Source organism: Leishmania major, chromosome 10 (assembly GCF_000002725.2).
Source record: "Leishmania major strain Friedlin complete genome, chromosome 10".
Classification (NCBI taxonomy): Eukaryota; Euglenozoa; class Kinetoplastea; order Trypanosomatida; family Trypanosomatidae; genus Leishmania; species Leishmania major.
Genome location: NC_007251.2, coordinates 38,583 through 51,696, shown reverse-complemented (window position 1 = coordinate 51,696; position 13,114 = coordinate 38,583). Strand labels below are relative to the sequence as shown.

At 56.8% G+C, this 13,114-nt stretch overlaps 4 protein-coding genes across 4 annotated transcripts; all 4 read right to left on the bottom strand.

The window, feature by feature from the left end:
• Window positions 1-4,669: 4,669 nt before the first annotated feature.
• LMJF_10_0120 (conserved hypothetical protein) lies at window positions 4,670-5,758 on the bottom strand (the record flags this gene model as incomplete). The annotated part of the gene is made up of 1 exon (XM_001681288.1): window positions 4,670-5,758. One exon carries the CDS (start codon window positions 5,756-5,758, stop codon window positions 4,670-4,672), a length of 1,089 nt encoding a protein of 362 aa, XP_001681340.1.
• A 1,400-nt stretch (window positions 5,759-7,158) lies between these two features.
• LMJF_10_0110 (conserved hypothetical protein) lies at window positions 7,159-8,346 on the bottom strand (the record flags this gene model as incomplete). Its single annotated transcript, XM_001681287.1, has 1 exon — window positions 7,159-8,346. The coding sequence occupies one exon, from the start codon at window positions 8,344-8,346 to the stop codon at window positions 7,159-7,161; it is 1,188 nt and encodes a 395-aa protein (XP_001681339.1).
• A 1,084-nt stretch (window positions 8,347-9,430) lies between these two features.
• Window positions 9,431-10,204, bottom strand: LMJF_10_0100 (conserved hypothetical protein; the record flags this gene model as incomplete). The annotated part of the gene is made up of 1 exon (XM_001681286.1): window positions 9,431-10,204. The coding sequence occupies one exon, from the start codon at window positions 10,202-10,204 to the stop codon at window positions 9,431-9,433; it is 774 nt and encodes a 257-aa protein (XP_001681338.1).
• A 1,290-nt stretch (window positions 10,205-11,494) lies between these two features.
• LMJF_10_0090 (dehydrogenase-like protein) lies at window positions 11,495-12,733 on the bottom strand (the record flags this gene model as incomplete). The annotated part of the gene is made up of 1 exon (XM_001681285.1): window positions 11,495-12,733. One exon carries the CDS (start codon window positions 12,731-12,733, stop codon window positions 11,495-11,497), a length of 1,239 nt encoding a protein of 412 aa, XP_001681337.1.
• Between the last annotated feature and the right edge of the window lie 381 nt (window positions 12,734-13,114).

Below are 13,114 nucleotides of genomic sequence, written 5' to 3'. Positions count from 1 at the left end.
ACAAGGAGGCGGAGGAGGAGAGACAGAGGAGGAGGTGGCATTCCTACGCACCTACACGCATCGAGCACATGCACACACCCGGTGCGAGAGAAAGCAAAAGGAAAAGGCAGCAGCGCCAATGAAAAGAACGGGGGAGGGGTGCCACCACCACAACAACGAAACACCGACAAGAAGAGAGGCGAGCAACAAAACGTGGGCAGCTCAGCACTGAAAGCAACAACAACCAAAAAAAAAACAAAAAGAAAACAGAACAGCTCTAAGACGGGGGAAAACAACAACAACACACAATATGATACATCATGAGGCAATGAGTGTGGTAGGTCGTTGCACACACGCAGACAGGCGGAGAGCACGCGGTCGACTCTCAGCAGAAGAAAGCAAGAGACCCGGAAAGGAGGGAGCGCATTGTCAAGGCCGATATCTTCTTGTCATCCTTTCTTTTTTCGTTTGGCGTTGCAGCGTTGCTCCTCGACACCATCTGCGGCACAGCAAGGCGGTAAGCAGGCAGGGAAGAAAGAGTGCGGTAACGCAGAGAGAGAGAGAGCAGAGAGGAAACAATGGAAAACTGATATGGATGATGAGCCGAGACCCAACACAGAGAGCACGCGCTTTAAGCAGTTGCCCTTGATTCCGCTACCATGGGCACGTGCATCTACGCGGGGCGCGGGCTTCTGCGTCGCCTGCGGAGTGGTTGTGCCTGCGAGTGCGTTCTTGGTAAAGCGAAGCTGCCTCTGGCGAGCTTGGCCGAAAACCAAGGCGGAGGCGAAGAATAAGCGTTGGCACGCAGCGCTAGACCCACAGCTCCCACAGAGAGAGAGAGAGAGGAGCGAGGAGCGAGTCTGCTCGCGCGCGGCACGCACACGCACGCACTACCACTGTGACGACAACGCATACAGAGGGAAGCGTTCAAAGGACGGAAACGAAAAGAAGCGTGAAAGAAGAGAGGAGACCATTCAAAGACCAAAGAAAAGAGAAGCGAATAAACGAAGAGGGGATGGGGGGGGGAGATGGCCACATTCAAACCCCACGAGTCAGAGGGAGACACGCCGAAAGAAAGACCAACGTAAGAATGCTTAGAGAGAGGGAGCCCGGTGACGAGAACAATGCCCGGCGGCGGGAGAGAAAAGTTGACGCGAATGAGAGAGATGAAAAGAGTGAGAAGAGGCAGAGAAAACCGAGGGACAACAGATGTGCTTATTTTAACGCACGGCACGCGGCGCAGAGAACAAAACCTCTCACGTGCACACGCGCAAGCGCTGTGGTGCACAAGAAGAGATAGTGTGCCTGCCTGTATGCGTGCGTGCGTGTGTCTTTCCTCCTGCGCAGCTTCTCGAACAGGACGCGGGCAGGAAAATGGCTGCCAAAAAGGACTGAAACAAGGGAGAAATGACGCTCATTTTGTACCTTTATGCGTCTTTCGGTCGCTCTGCGACGCGTTTTCCGCTGTGGTGGTTCTGTCCCACCCACGTTTGCATCACAAGGGGAGGTAAAGGGAAGATGTAGAGGGGAGAAGAGCGAAGTGGCTGGGTGCGGCAGACGCTGGGCAGAGACGTTCGCTGCACCTCATCGCGCCACCATCAGGGGACTTGGAGCACGCACACGCACATGCACTGTAGCTGTTTTGCTTCAGGCATGTATTACTCTCGTTTAGCCTGCATGCTAGCCATTGCAGCTCTCGGCGTGTATAAGCGAGAGATCCCTAGGGACAAATCATACTTTACATGACGCAGTCACGTTTGGGAACCGTCAAGCACGTCTGCCTAGTGGTAACGGTGAACTTAAAGTGCCTCCGCGTCTTTGTGTGTGTGTGTGTGTGTGTTGGGGAGAAGGGCGACACCTGAGCGGCAAGCTGTCCTCCCTCCTGTATTGGCATGTGCGAGTGAGGGTATATATGTAGATATATATATATATATATATGTATATATACATGTATGTATATGTGTGTGTGTGTTTGTGCAGTTACCTGTATCATACACCTGCACATCTAATGGAAGCGCTACCATTTTCTTCCGCGAGAAGCATAAAAGAAAAGTGTGAGTATCATGCGAGTGCAGGTGTAGCCCTCTTCCTCTCTCTTGTGCAAAGGTGTACGTGTACGTGTGTGTGCGTGCGTGCGTGCGTGCCTTTCTGTGTGCGTCTCACTATCGCGGTGAAGTACCTTAGCACTGAGCAGCGGCGGGGGTCCAACACACACACACACACACACACACACACACACACACACAGGTGTACACACGCGTACTCCAACACTCAGAGTGGGAGAGAGAGGCAGAGCCAATACAAAAAAAAACGAAAAAAATCAAAAACAAGCACACGCAAACGCGACCAGTGGGTGAGTGTATCTCTCTCTCTCTGTGTGTGTGTGTGTGTGTGTGTGTGTGTGGAGTATGAAGGGTAAAGACGGAAAACGCAACAAGAGGACAAACAGGGGGGAAAAAGCCTCGACGGGGAAGTCAACGCAGAGGAAGAGGAAGACAGTTCGAAAAGGTGAAGCCGCGCATTACGAGTCTGTGCCGATTCATGACCACGAAGAGGGGGAGAACGCAGGAGGGGCGCCAATTCCCCACCCACCAAAATATAAAAAGTGCATAGGGGAGTTGAGCTCGGGAGAGGGTATGAAGGGGAGAAGGGAGGAGGAGGAGGAGAGGGGGGGGGGCAGGAAAAGGTAGAGCAGGGATGGCGCACGAAGCGCCATCGACAATATTCTATGAATGGAGGGTGTGTGCGCGCGTCTCTGTCTAAGGGGAAGAGAGGCACACACAGAAAGAACAAGAAGCGGAAGCGTGACTATGTTTGAGCGCTTGTCTTCGTGTGCGCATGTGTGTGTGCATGGCGGGGGAAGGGGGGAGGGGGCGTGGAGCGAACCTTCACGTCAGCAGCGGATGGAGAATCCTCGGCAGTCTTGCCAGTAGCAGTTGCCTCTGACGTTGCACGACGCGGCTGGAGCTAAACACGGGCCCAATGAATAAATAACATACAGGCTGCGGCATAGGTGACAAGAAAGTTGGTGCAATATTCCGGCCAAACTGTAAGGGGAGGGGGGAGGTGATACAGAGGGCGAGAAGTACGCAATACAGAATAAGAGGGAGTGGGGGTAAGGCAGTCGCACACGAAGATACAAAAGAAAAGAGGAGGGATGATGGTGAGTGGCAATACAGAGGGATGGCAGAAGGACACAGATCTATGAAAGGCGCACACGCAGGGACCACGCACAGCCACCTACAGCATTGAAGGTGTTCATACAAGCCACGGGTACCAACAAGGAGGAAGAAAGGCAGAGGAAACAGAACACGCACAGAGGGAGGGAGAGAGAGAGAGAGAGCAAAAAAACAAAACAAAAAAGCAGCACGAATAGAAGAAAAGAGGCGTGTGCGCGAGTAGGCAGTGTGAGGTGTTTGGAGGAAGAGACGCACACACACACGCACACACACACACATACACATACACACACACCTAGACGAAGTTTTGGGGCGAGCAATTTGCACGGATATGTGTACAGCTGCTCCTCTCCCTCCCGATAACTCCACACTCGACAACGCTAACAGACAGACTCACAGGCGTGCAGCAAACACAAGAAGGAGCGAGGTGTCGTGACGTGAGTACTTGTGTGTATTTCCATAAAAAAAAAGGACAACACCAACGGAGGAGGGCGGCGAACGGACGGACAAAAAACAAAAAAAGAAAAGAGAAAGATGGAATCAAACAAGAGAGCGCGGGTGGAAACCGTAAAAGAGAGGAGACACGTGCGCAGACACACACAACAACAGCCCAACAACAAGATCAATATGGAAAAGGAAAAAGAGAGCACATACCGATACACGTTTGTTTTGTTGTTGGACTGTTGCGTGTATGTGTATGTGTTGCCCCCGTTTTGCCGCCTCTCTACGCGCAGAGAGACAAGGAAAGGGCGATCTGAAAACAAAAAAAAAAATACCGTCGATGACAACGGCATGCGTACACCAACACGAGCACAGGCAAGCAAACATTTCACACTCATCTACAAGGAGGGAGAGAATCGAAAATGAGTGCGACGAAGACACACGAAAAGGGCGAGAGAGGAAGAGTGAAACAGATCGACTGTCGAAGGTAGGAAGAGAGCATGCGCCAAAATCACAAAAAAGAAAGGAGCACTCCGCGTATGCAGCAAGAGAAGGAAGCCGAAACAGCAAGCAAAAAAACTGAGAAGAGCCCAAGGAAAACGGAGAACGGGCGGAGGAAATCGCCCAGGGTGTATAAAGACGGAAGACGAGAAGGAGGGAGGGAGGGGGCGGAGAGTGAGAGCATACAGCAAAAGAAGGGCGGCACAAGGCGACTGCGAGCAAACGAAGCACGCCAAGCGCCGTTGACACACATACCACGGACTAAAATAACGATAGAGATGAGGGGATGGGGAGTCGTAGTGGTCAACGTTCATGGCACTCGACGGATCGGACAGACACACATGTGGCTCAACATGCGCGGCGCCGGCGTCAGAGGCGGCATGACGGGGGAGGAGAGGAAATGCACAAAGAGACAAAGGCGTGAAAACGCCGCACGCGGGGCATTCAGAGAGGTAGAGACCCACGCGTCGTCGCGCCAGCATGTACCGCGCTGCTTTACTTGCGCGCTACCGCTGCCTCACTCCCCCTCCCCTCAGCCCTTCCTCTTTTTCTCCGAATCACCTCTTGACTCACTGCTGCTCACGGCGCTTCGCTGCTCCCCTGTTGTGCGGGTTGCTCTTCTTCCCACCGTGCTCGCCGCGGCGGCCGCGCTTCTCGGCGCCGTTGACGGTGTCGCGGTTCAGCTGGTCCATCCAGATACGGCAGTTGTACTTTTTGTGCAGCATGCGGGTCAGATCATTGAAGTCCACGTAGGCGTCACTTGTGTAGCGGACGGTGAGCTTCTTGCGGTCAAACTGGAAGACGACACCCTCGATGGTGATGGGTACCGACAGCTGCACCTCCTGCAGGCAGGCCTGGCAGTACTCGAGTGCCTCAGCCTCACGTTGCGGCAGTGCCTCACTATTCTGCACCTCGAGCGCGGAGGCGACACGCAGCACCTTCAGTAGCGGCTTTGCAGCGCAGCTTGGTGACCCCCTTGACGCCGCTTCCTCCTCTGTCTTGGGTGACGGCGCGGCTGTTACCGTCGCGGCCTCCATCTTGGCCATGCCGCTAATCACGCCGAAGTCCTCGCCTCGGTCTCCCTCGACGATAACCGGCAGCCCCACCACGTCCCGCGTCTCCTGCTCCAACGCCATGAGACTGTAGATGTCGGGAATGACGAAGGTGGCTTCGCTGTGGCGCAGCTGCACTGTCACCTCGTTGTCGTGCCGTGGCACCACAACGGGGCGCCCTCCAACGTACATTTTTCCCAGTGTCTTTTTCAGCGGTGCCGTCACCGAAGATCGCATCACCGGCGCGACGGCGACTGGCGCGCGACCGGCGCCAAGATCCGTGGAGGCATCCGAAGGGGACTTGCCCGTGAGAGCAGTCGGGCTGTCGCCGAAGAGCGACCGCCGCACCTGTAGGTCCATTGACAGACTGGCCAGAGACTGTGTCAGGTACGGCGTGCTGACGTTGCTGTACATAAACGTCGGGTCAAAGGCCCGGGCCTCCCAGTTCAGTGGGGACTGGTGGGTGGAAAGTGGGGAGTTGAGCATGCTGTTGAACTCGACGGAGTCTTCCGGGGCAAGCACCTTGCTGGCGTATGGGTTGTGCCGCTTCGTCTTGGAGAACGGCATCGCCGAGACGCCGTGCGAAAGCTCGTGCATCTGGTTCATGGCCTGAATGGTGTCGCGCGTACAGTCCGTAAGCGGGGATCCGCGGAACATTTTCGATCAATGCGCTTGCGTGTGGGCGTTCGTGGGTAGGGGAAGGGGGAGGGGGGAGTGATGTGCTAGACGGCGTTGCGGCACACAGCTGCACTCGCTGGAGAGAGAAAACAAGCAGCGTCAGTAAGCTAACAGCCTCTATTTGTGTGCGTAGTGAAGGGAGCAACTATGGTTTCCTGCCTACCTCTCCGTGCAGACAGGTACGATTGCAGTGGAGTCGGATAGAAACGGATAGAGAGACAAGAGGGTGCCCTGATACGGATATCTATAGGAGGGAGAGGTAATGGGGGTGCGGCTTGAAGGATGCGCGTGGATGTCTGTGTCTGTGGCGGTGTGCGGTTTCTGTGCGTGGAAAGTCGGGCGTGACGCCGAAGCAGAGAAGCGATGCGGAGAGTTGGACAGACGGCGAAGGAGACACAACACAGTGAGCAGATCGGCAGAGAGTGGAGAAAGAGAGAGACACCCGAAAGGAAAAGGAGAGAGGGGATGGTTGAAGGTGAAATGATAATAATAAAGCAGGCGGTGTCTATGAAACTATAGAGGACGACTACATATGAGGAGAGATCGTGAGGTACGGTGATGGACGCGACGATGAAGGTAAGGCTGAAACGCTGGTTTCTTGTACGTGCTAGTATGTGCGTGTGCGACGGTAGCACGGTGGAAGAGTGCTGCCTGTGGAGGGGGGATGGGACAGGCAACGATGGTTTGTAGAGGAAGGAGCGCGAGGAGTATACAGGAAAAAGAGGCGTTGCGCCAGGGGTCGGCGAAGATCACCAAAGCTGATACACAGGACGGCGGTAGACCGACAGACGCGGACGTCGAGGATGTACGATTGAAGGGAAGCCTCGAAAAGAGAGGGAGGAACGGGGACCGCAGCAAAGAAAAGACGGTGTGGCAGCTGGTTGTGGTTGTGTCTGTGTGTGTGGGGGGAGGGGGGGGGGCGGGGAGCGAGGGCAAAGGTGAGGCGTTGATTTTTGTCTCTTGTATGAAGCAGTGGAAAATAAACGAAGCGAAGCAGGCGGCTGTCACGGGTGATGGGGGGAGGGCGATGTGTGCGACGGGTACAGCGCAAAAAAGGCAGAGAAAAAGAACCGTGTGGGAAGAGAGAGGAGGAGTGCGTCACAGTGCACCCCAGAGCGACACCCGCAACTTGTGCTTTCCTCGCATACGACATTGCGGAGATGCTGCGGCAGCCGGAGGAACCGGGAAGAAGGTGGGAAGATGCAAAGTGGCAGCAACATGCAGGCCCGCACCCACGACACTCCGCCCGTTTTCGTTGTTCCACGACCCTCTCCCTTTTGCAAGTCACTTCTTGTCCTTACGTCTTTCGCTTTTCAGCGTTGGTTTACTCACTCCATCTCCGCGGACACGGTCCACAGGTGGATCACACTGTCATCGCCAGCAGTGGCCAACAGTACGCCTGTCCTTTCGCCCTCCTCGTTGCACGCTGTGAGGGTTCCTTGAGAAGCGAAACTGACGCTGTTGACGTCCGCCAAGTGCGCATCCGCGACGCGCGCCAGAGTGCAGGCGTGCACGTCCATTTCATCCTTGTAGACACCCAGAAGCGAGAAGCTGTTGTCGCCGCTGGCGCAGGCCACTACTGGTGCGTTGTGCGGTGCCCAGTCCACGTCGAACAAAGAGCGCTCCGCAAAGCCAGAGATGCGAGCGGCTTCCACGAACCTGCCCTCGGCGTTGCGCTTCCAGAAAATGATGGACAGATCGTCGGAGCAGCTGCAGAGCAAAGGCTGGGGCAGAGGCGCATGGCTGGCGTGCGACGCCCTGACCAGCTCCATTGGCACCTCGAGTTTCTGGAGGGCTGTGGCCCAGACGGTGGCCTCGTGCGCCGCAATCGTCTGCACACACTGCCAGTCATCGTGGTGGTGCCCCTCGGACCACACCTTGATTGTATCATCGTACCCGCACGTCACGACCAGCGGCACGTCACCATCGTTGTGGGGCAGCACAAACTGGCAGTGCTTAACGTCCTGTACGTGCCCCGTCAACACACCGCCGCATTCGTATTCGCCTTCATCCACGCGCTCCCAAATCCACGCTGTGTGATCGCGCGCGCTCGTGACGAGCATGCTGTCGGTCGCCCACTCGACACACTTCACTTCACTCTCGTGCCCGTCCAGAACGCCCTCGATCTCGAAGTCGTACGCGTCGTCACTGCCGTTGCGCCGCCACACAGTCGCTGTGTGGTCGAAAGAGGCACACGAAATGTATTCACCGCTGGGACTCCAGCTGATGTGACGAATGGTGCGGCTATGCTCCCCTTCCAAGGTGCCAAGGCACGTCCACGCCTCACAGCCGTTCTCCGCGGACCGGCTGCGACCCCAAAACTTGACAGTAGTGTCGCCGGAGCACGAGGCGAGTACAAGGGCTGTGGGGCACCAGCGCACGCACCAGACGCGATCTTTGTGACCTCTGAGCGCCGCAATCTTCCGCACCTGCACGTCTTGCGGAGCGCTGCTAGGCAGCAGCAAGGGTGGCGCTGTCGCCAGCGCCGTGCCGTCACCCGTCCTGGCTCCATCCATCTTCAGACTCGGCTTGCCTTTGTAAGCGCGTACGCGTGGGTCGCCACCGATGACGGATCACACGTCCACGTCTTCGGCCCGATGCGCGTGGAAGGGAGGAAAGAAAGAGCGACTGCTTGGTTGCCGCGGCCACCGTAACGCGCACGGGTCAGATTGGACAGCGGTTGCAATGAGTGAGGTAAAGAAAAAGGGGTAGGACGCGCACGTGAGCGCACGTGCGGGTGTGTAAAAGCAGTGAACGACACATCATGGAGGCAAACAGCGAGAGAGAGAGAGAGAGAGAGCAGAGGCGCGGCCGTCCAGCAAGCAAAGGCGATGCCATGTAAAAGAGGACGAGAAAGCAAGCGTAGCAACCGTTGGCCCCCGCACACAAGATGCATCGTGGCTGAGCGTGTCCGTGGCACATCAACAGGACAGTCGCAAGCCGGCAAATGCGCACAAGACAAAAACGGTGCCTGGTGAGCAAGCCCGAAGTATACCAGGAGAGCATCAAGGAGGGATGTGGGCATTCATGCGCCGCGCCGCCGCTGACCGCCAACGGGCAAGCAATCAATACGCCCATCCAAGCAGGCCCATTCCGTAGCTAGACACATAAACAGATGCAAGCGCACGCACTGTGCCGCAACGGCCCTGCCCTGCACCAACATCCTCAGCAACGCCACACCATCAAAGTTTCTTGTTGTTTTGTCTCACACACAGGGATACTTACCAGCGTCGGGGAAGTGTTAATCGGCGGAAAAAAGGGGGAGGTGTGCGGAGGAGCTCCACTTCAACAACAGCTGCACGTGTCTCAGCGTGTGTGTGTGGAGGGGGGGGGGCAAAAGACGGGGACGCCCTTTCACAGGCGAATACAGTCAAGAGCGAAAGAGCCAGAGCTAGGCAGGTGCACATGCGCTCTGACGCTTGAAAAACTTCCAAGCTGTGGATGCAAGGCGACAGAGCGGCGTCACCGCAGTAACCCTAAGCGACGCCGCCAAGTAAAGCAGCTGCATCACACCACGCTAACCTCTCCTTCTCTCTCTCAGCTCGTTCCTCGCTCATCCGCGTCTTCGCCGTGCACCAAAGCCCACGGCCGCACAATCACCTACTCGTCGTCGCTATCAGGAAACTGATAGGCGCGCACACTGAGGTCGACGCCAGCGCCGTAGAACTTGCCCTTGTTCTTCTGCTTCAGCTTATTGAAGCCTTTGCCCTTGGTGCGCATCATCTCCTGGTTCTGGCGCAGCACGAGGTGCTCCCTACCGGGGCGGTTGTCACGCAAGGCATCGGCGTCGAACGTCACCTTGGCTGGGTCGATGCGCTGGAAACGACGGAACGTGCCGTCCTCGTTGAGGTGATGAGGCGTGCGTCGCGCCGCGCCCTCTGACTCTGTCCTTGCCGCCCTCTGCGCCGGCGCCTCCTCTGCACGAGGCGCAGGCCTCTTACCAGCACTCGAGTTCTTTGGCACGGGCTCGTCTTCGTCGGAGCTGTCGCTGTCCACAGCCGCCTTCTTCAGAGCGAACTTCGGCGACGTCGTCTTGGCCGCCGGCCTCGTCGCCGACTCGTCATCGCTGTCACTGTCCGCGATCGGCGCCTTCCTTCTTGCCGGCTTCGGAATCGGCGATGGTGACGACGTCTTCGCAGTCTTATGCGATGCGCGTTGCGCCTCGTCACCGTCGGAGCTGGTGCCGTTGTCCACCACTGCAGGAGTGGTCTTCTGCACACGATACGCCATCACGACCTCTTGCAGGCTCTTCTTGCCGAAGGGGGAGAGCAACGGTGGCGTCGTCGATGGCGCTTCCTTCCGCAACGCCCTTGCTACGCGTGGGTGCTCCTCAGCGAGGTACTCCGCCACGAGATGGTCAACGGCGCGAGACATACGTTAGGGGGAGAAAATGAAGAACGGGAGGCAGTGCAAGGGTTTGTGCCCGGGTAGTGGTGGTGGTATGTGTGTGTGTGTGTGTGTGTGTGTGTGTGTGTCAGTGATCGTTCGGCTTGAGCTCCAGATGGGCGGTGTCTACACAGCATCGAGTGTGGGAGAGAGAAAAACGGCGAGCACAGTGTCGCCATGGCACGTCCACCCCCACCCACCGGCAAAGACGGACAGACAAGCAAGTTGGTGGCAGGAGGAGGTAGCAGGGAGAGAAAAGGAGAACACAAACGAAGAAGACCCGCGAAGCCATGGATTGCGTAGATGCGCGTGTGCGTGATGCCGTGAGGGAAGGGATGCATCGAACAGAGCAGGAGAGGGAGGAAAGGCGGCGTGTGGACTCGACGATGAAGGGTCTTACAGCACCAATTCGCTACCGTGTGCCTGTCGCCAAAGGAGGGCATGCGACACTGCTCACCAATGACATGTCAATCACCTTATGCATTGGCGGATAACTGCGTGTATGCTTATGTTTGTGTTGCTTTCAGTACCCACAACTGTTGAACGGTCAGTGCCGGTTCATGCGCTCGGCCACCTCGCACAGGAGGGGGAAGAGGCACGCGTTGATAGCAAGGTGCGCCAGTGCTCGTGTGAGACGCACATCTCCTCTCTATCTGCACCACTCTGCGATGCCAATGCTTCCATCCTGCGCAAAAGCAGCAAACTGCATGTCGACCACGCGCACTGCCACAGTATATGACCCGATCACACTCTTGAGAGGCCGCACGACCAGTGAGAGAGAGAGGGGGAGGGAGGGATAAGACGAGAGAGATGTGCACATAGCTTGGTCTGAAAGAGAGGACCAGGTCATGCAGGGCAAGAGCCCATATCAGTGAGACAACACAAGCAGAAAAGAAAACATGAAAAACAACATGTTAAGACGTGGTGAAAAAGGCGGAGTGTTCAGTGTCGATATATATGCACATGAACCTCACGAACGAAAGATGAGATGGGGACAAATTAAAGAGGGGACAACAGAAGGGAGAGTAAAACGCAAAGTATTACTGCTCTTGTCGCCGCAGTCCTCTGGCGCCGCAGCACGGTCGCAGACCCTGCCAGCATAAGGGACACGCGGAGCATTGCGTTGAAGTGCCTTGCCCATCCCGCACCCATGCAGCGCCGTATGCCGAGTTTGATGGGCGGGGGAAAAGAGTAGGCTTCGGAATTGCGTATATAGCACCGTTCTTGCGCATACCGCCGCCGCCGGCTCATCAGACGCGGAGTTACGTGCACCGCCGATCACGGCGTCGACTGCACGACATCAGCCAGCGACTTGCCAGTCGGCTTGGAGCCGTCCAGTGCAAAGTAGCGCAGCAGCACGCGTCGGAGGCGCTCGTTGTGCGCGTCATCGACAGCGAGCGGAGAGAGGAGGCTGTTGTACTCCGCGCAGTCCGCGTAGAACGATCCACTGCGAATATTGTCCGCCAAGGCGCAGTAGAGGACCACCTCGGCGCCCTCACCAGGAAACTTGAACACTGTCCGGAAGAAGACCCTCATAAAGATGACCGCAAACGCGTAGATGTCCGTGATCACCACACCCGGGTGCAGCGTCGCCACCGCAGTGTCCGTTCCGCGGAGATGCCTCGCCAAATCGCGGGTGTAGCACACGAGGAGCAACTTGGAAAGGCTGTAGTTGCGCGTGTGATGGGGTGATGTGGGGTCGCAGTTGGCGGCCATGACGTCGAGTGCGGTCTTGCATGGACCTTCCACACACGCATCGAGATGCATGAGCGATGCCACATTGACAATGCGGGAGGGGCCACTTGCCTTCACCCGCTCCAGCAGGAGCTCCGTGAAGAGAACGTGGCCGAGGAAGTTGATCGACAGTACCACTTCGTAGCCGCGCTTGTTCAGCTTGTGCGAGAGCGGGCTGACCAATCCGGAGTTGTTGATGAGCACGTCGATCCGCGGCGTCATACCCAGCACCTCCGCGGCACACTCGCGCACACTTTCCTCGTCGTTGAGATCCAGCTTCACAAAATGCACCCGCGAATTCGAGACGCGAGCTTTCAACCTCGCGATGGTGCGCAGCGCCTCCGCTTCGAATGGGCAGCAAAGGATAACGTCCACGCCCTCGCGCAGAAGCTGGTGCACGACCTCTTTGCCGATTCCACGTTCTCCACCAGTGATCACCACAACCGGGCGTGCACCAAATCCCTCCGCTGAAACACCGGCAGCGGGTGTCTTTGCCTTCAGCGCCTTCAGAAACGCCGACGTCTTTCTGAAGTTTTCGGGCGACGACCGCCACGCACGCAGAGACAGAAAGCGCACCGGGAGGCCGGAGGCGAGGCGCCGCTGGTAGAAGAACATGGCGACCGTGTAGCAAGCCAACAAGGCGACCCCGGTAACGCCGCGGCGGCAAAGTGGGCCCAGCACAGCACCCCAGATGGCGAGTAAGACAATTTGGCAAGAGATAGTGCGCAGCTCCGCGAGCGTGAATACTGCCCACGGAATATAGCAGTTGCCCACGTGTATCATCTTTCTCGAGTTTGTAAGTGCGACAGGGCAGCAGTGCGTGGGGTGCGTGTGGTTTATCGTGAGAAGGGGTAGAGGTGTAAAAACAAACACAAGCACACCATGAAAATGTCAGGTGATTTAGATGCTCGTCACACGCAGAAAAAGGGGCGCGAACAACACTCCCCTGCTAAAGCCTATGCGACAAGATGCAGTTGTGCAGTAGCGTGGAATCAAGGGAGAGTATGGATACGTGTGTGCATGAGTATGCGCGTATGCACATCATTGATTGCGTCAGAACACATCGTTGTTAAAGGCAGTCAGGGGGAGGGGGGCGAGTGGAAAGGGAGAAAGGAGAGGAACGGTGTGCTTGGTCCTCTTGAGTCGCTACGGCACACTATTGCA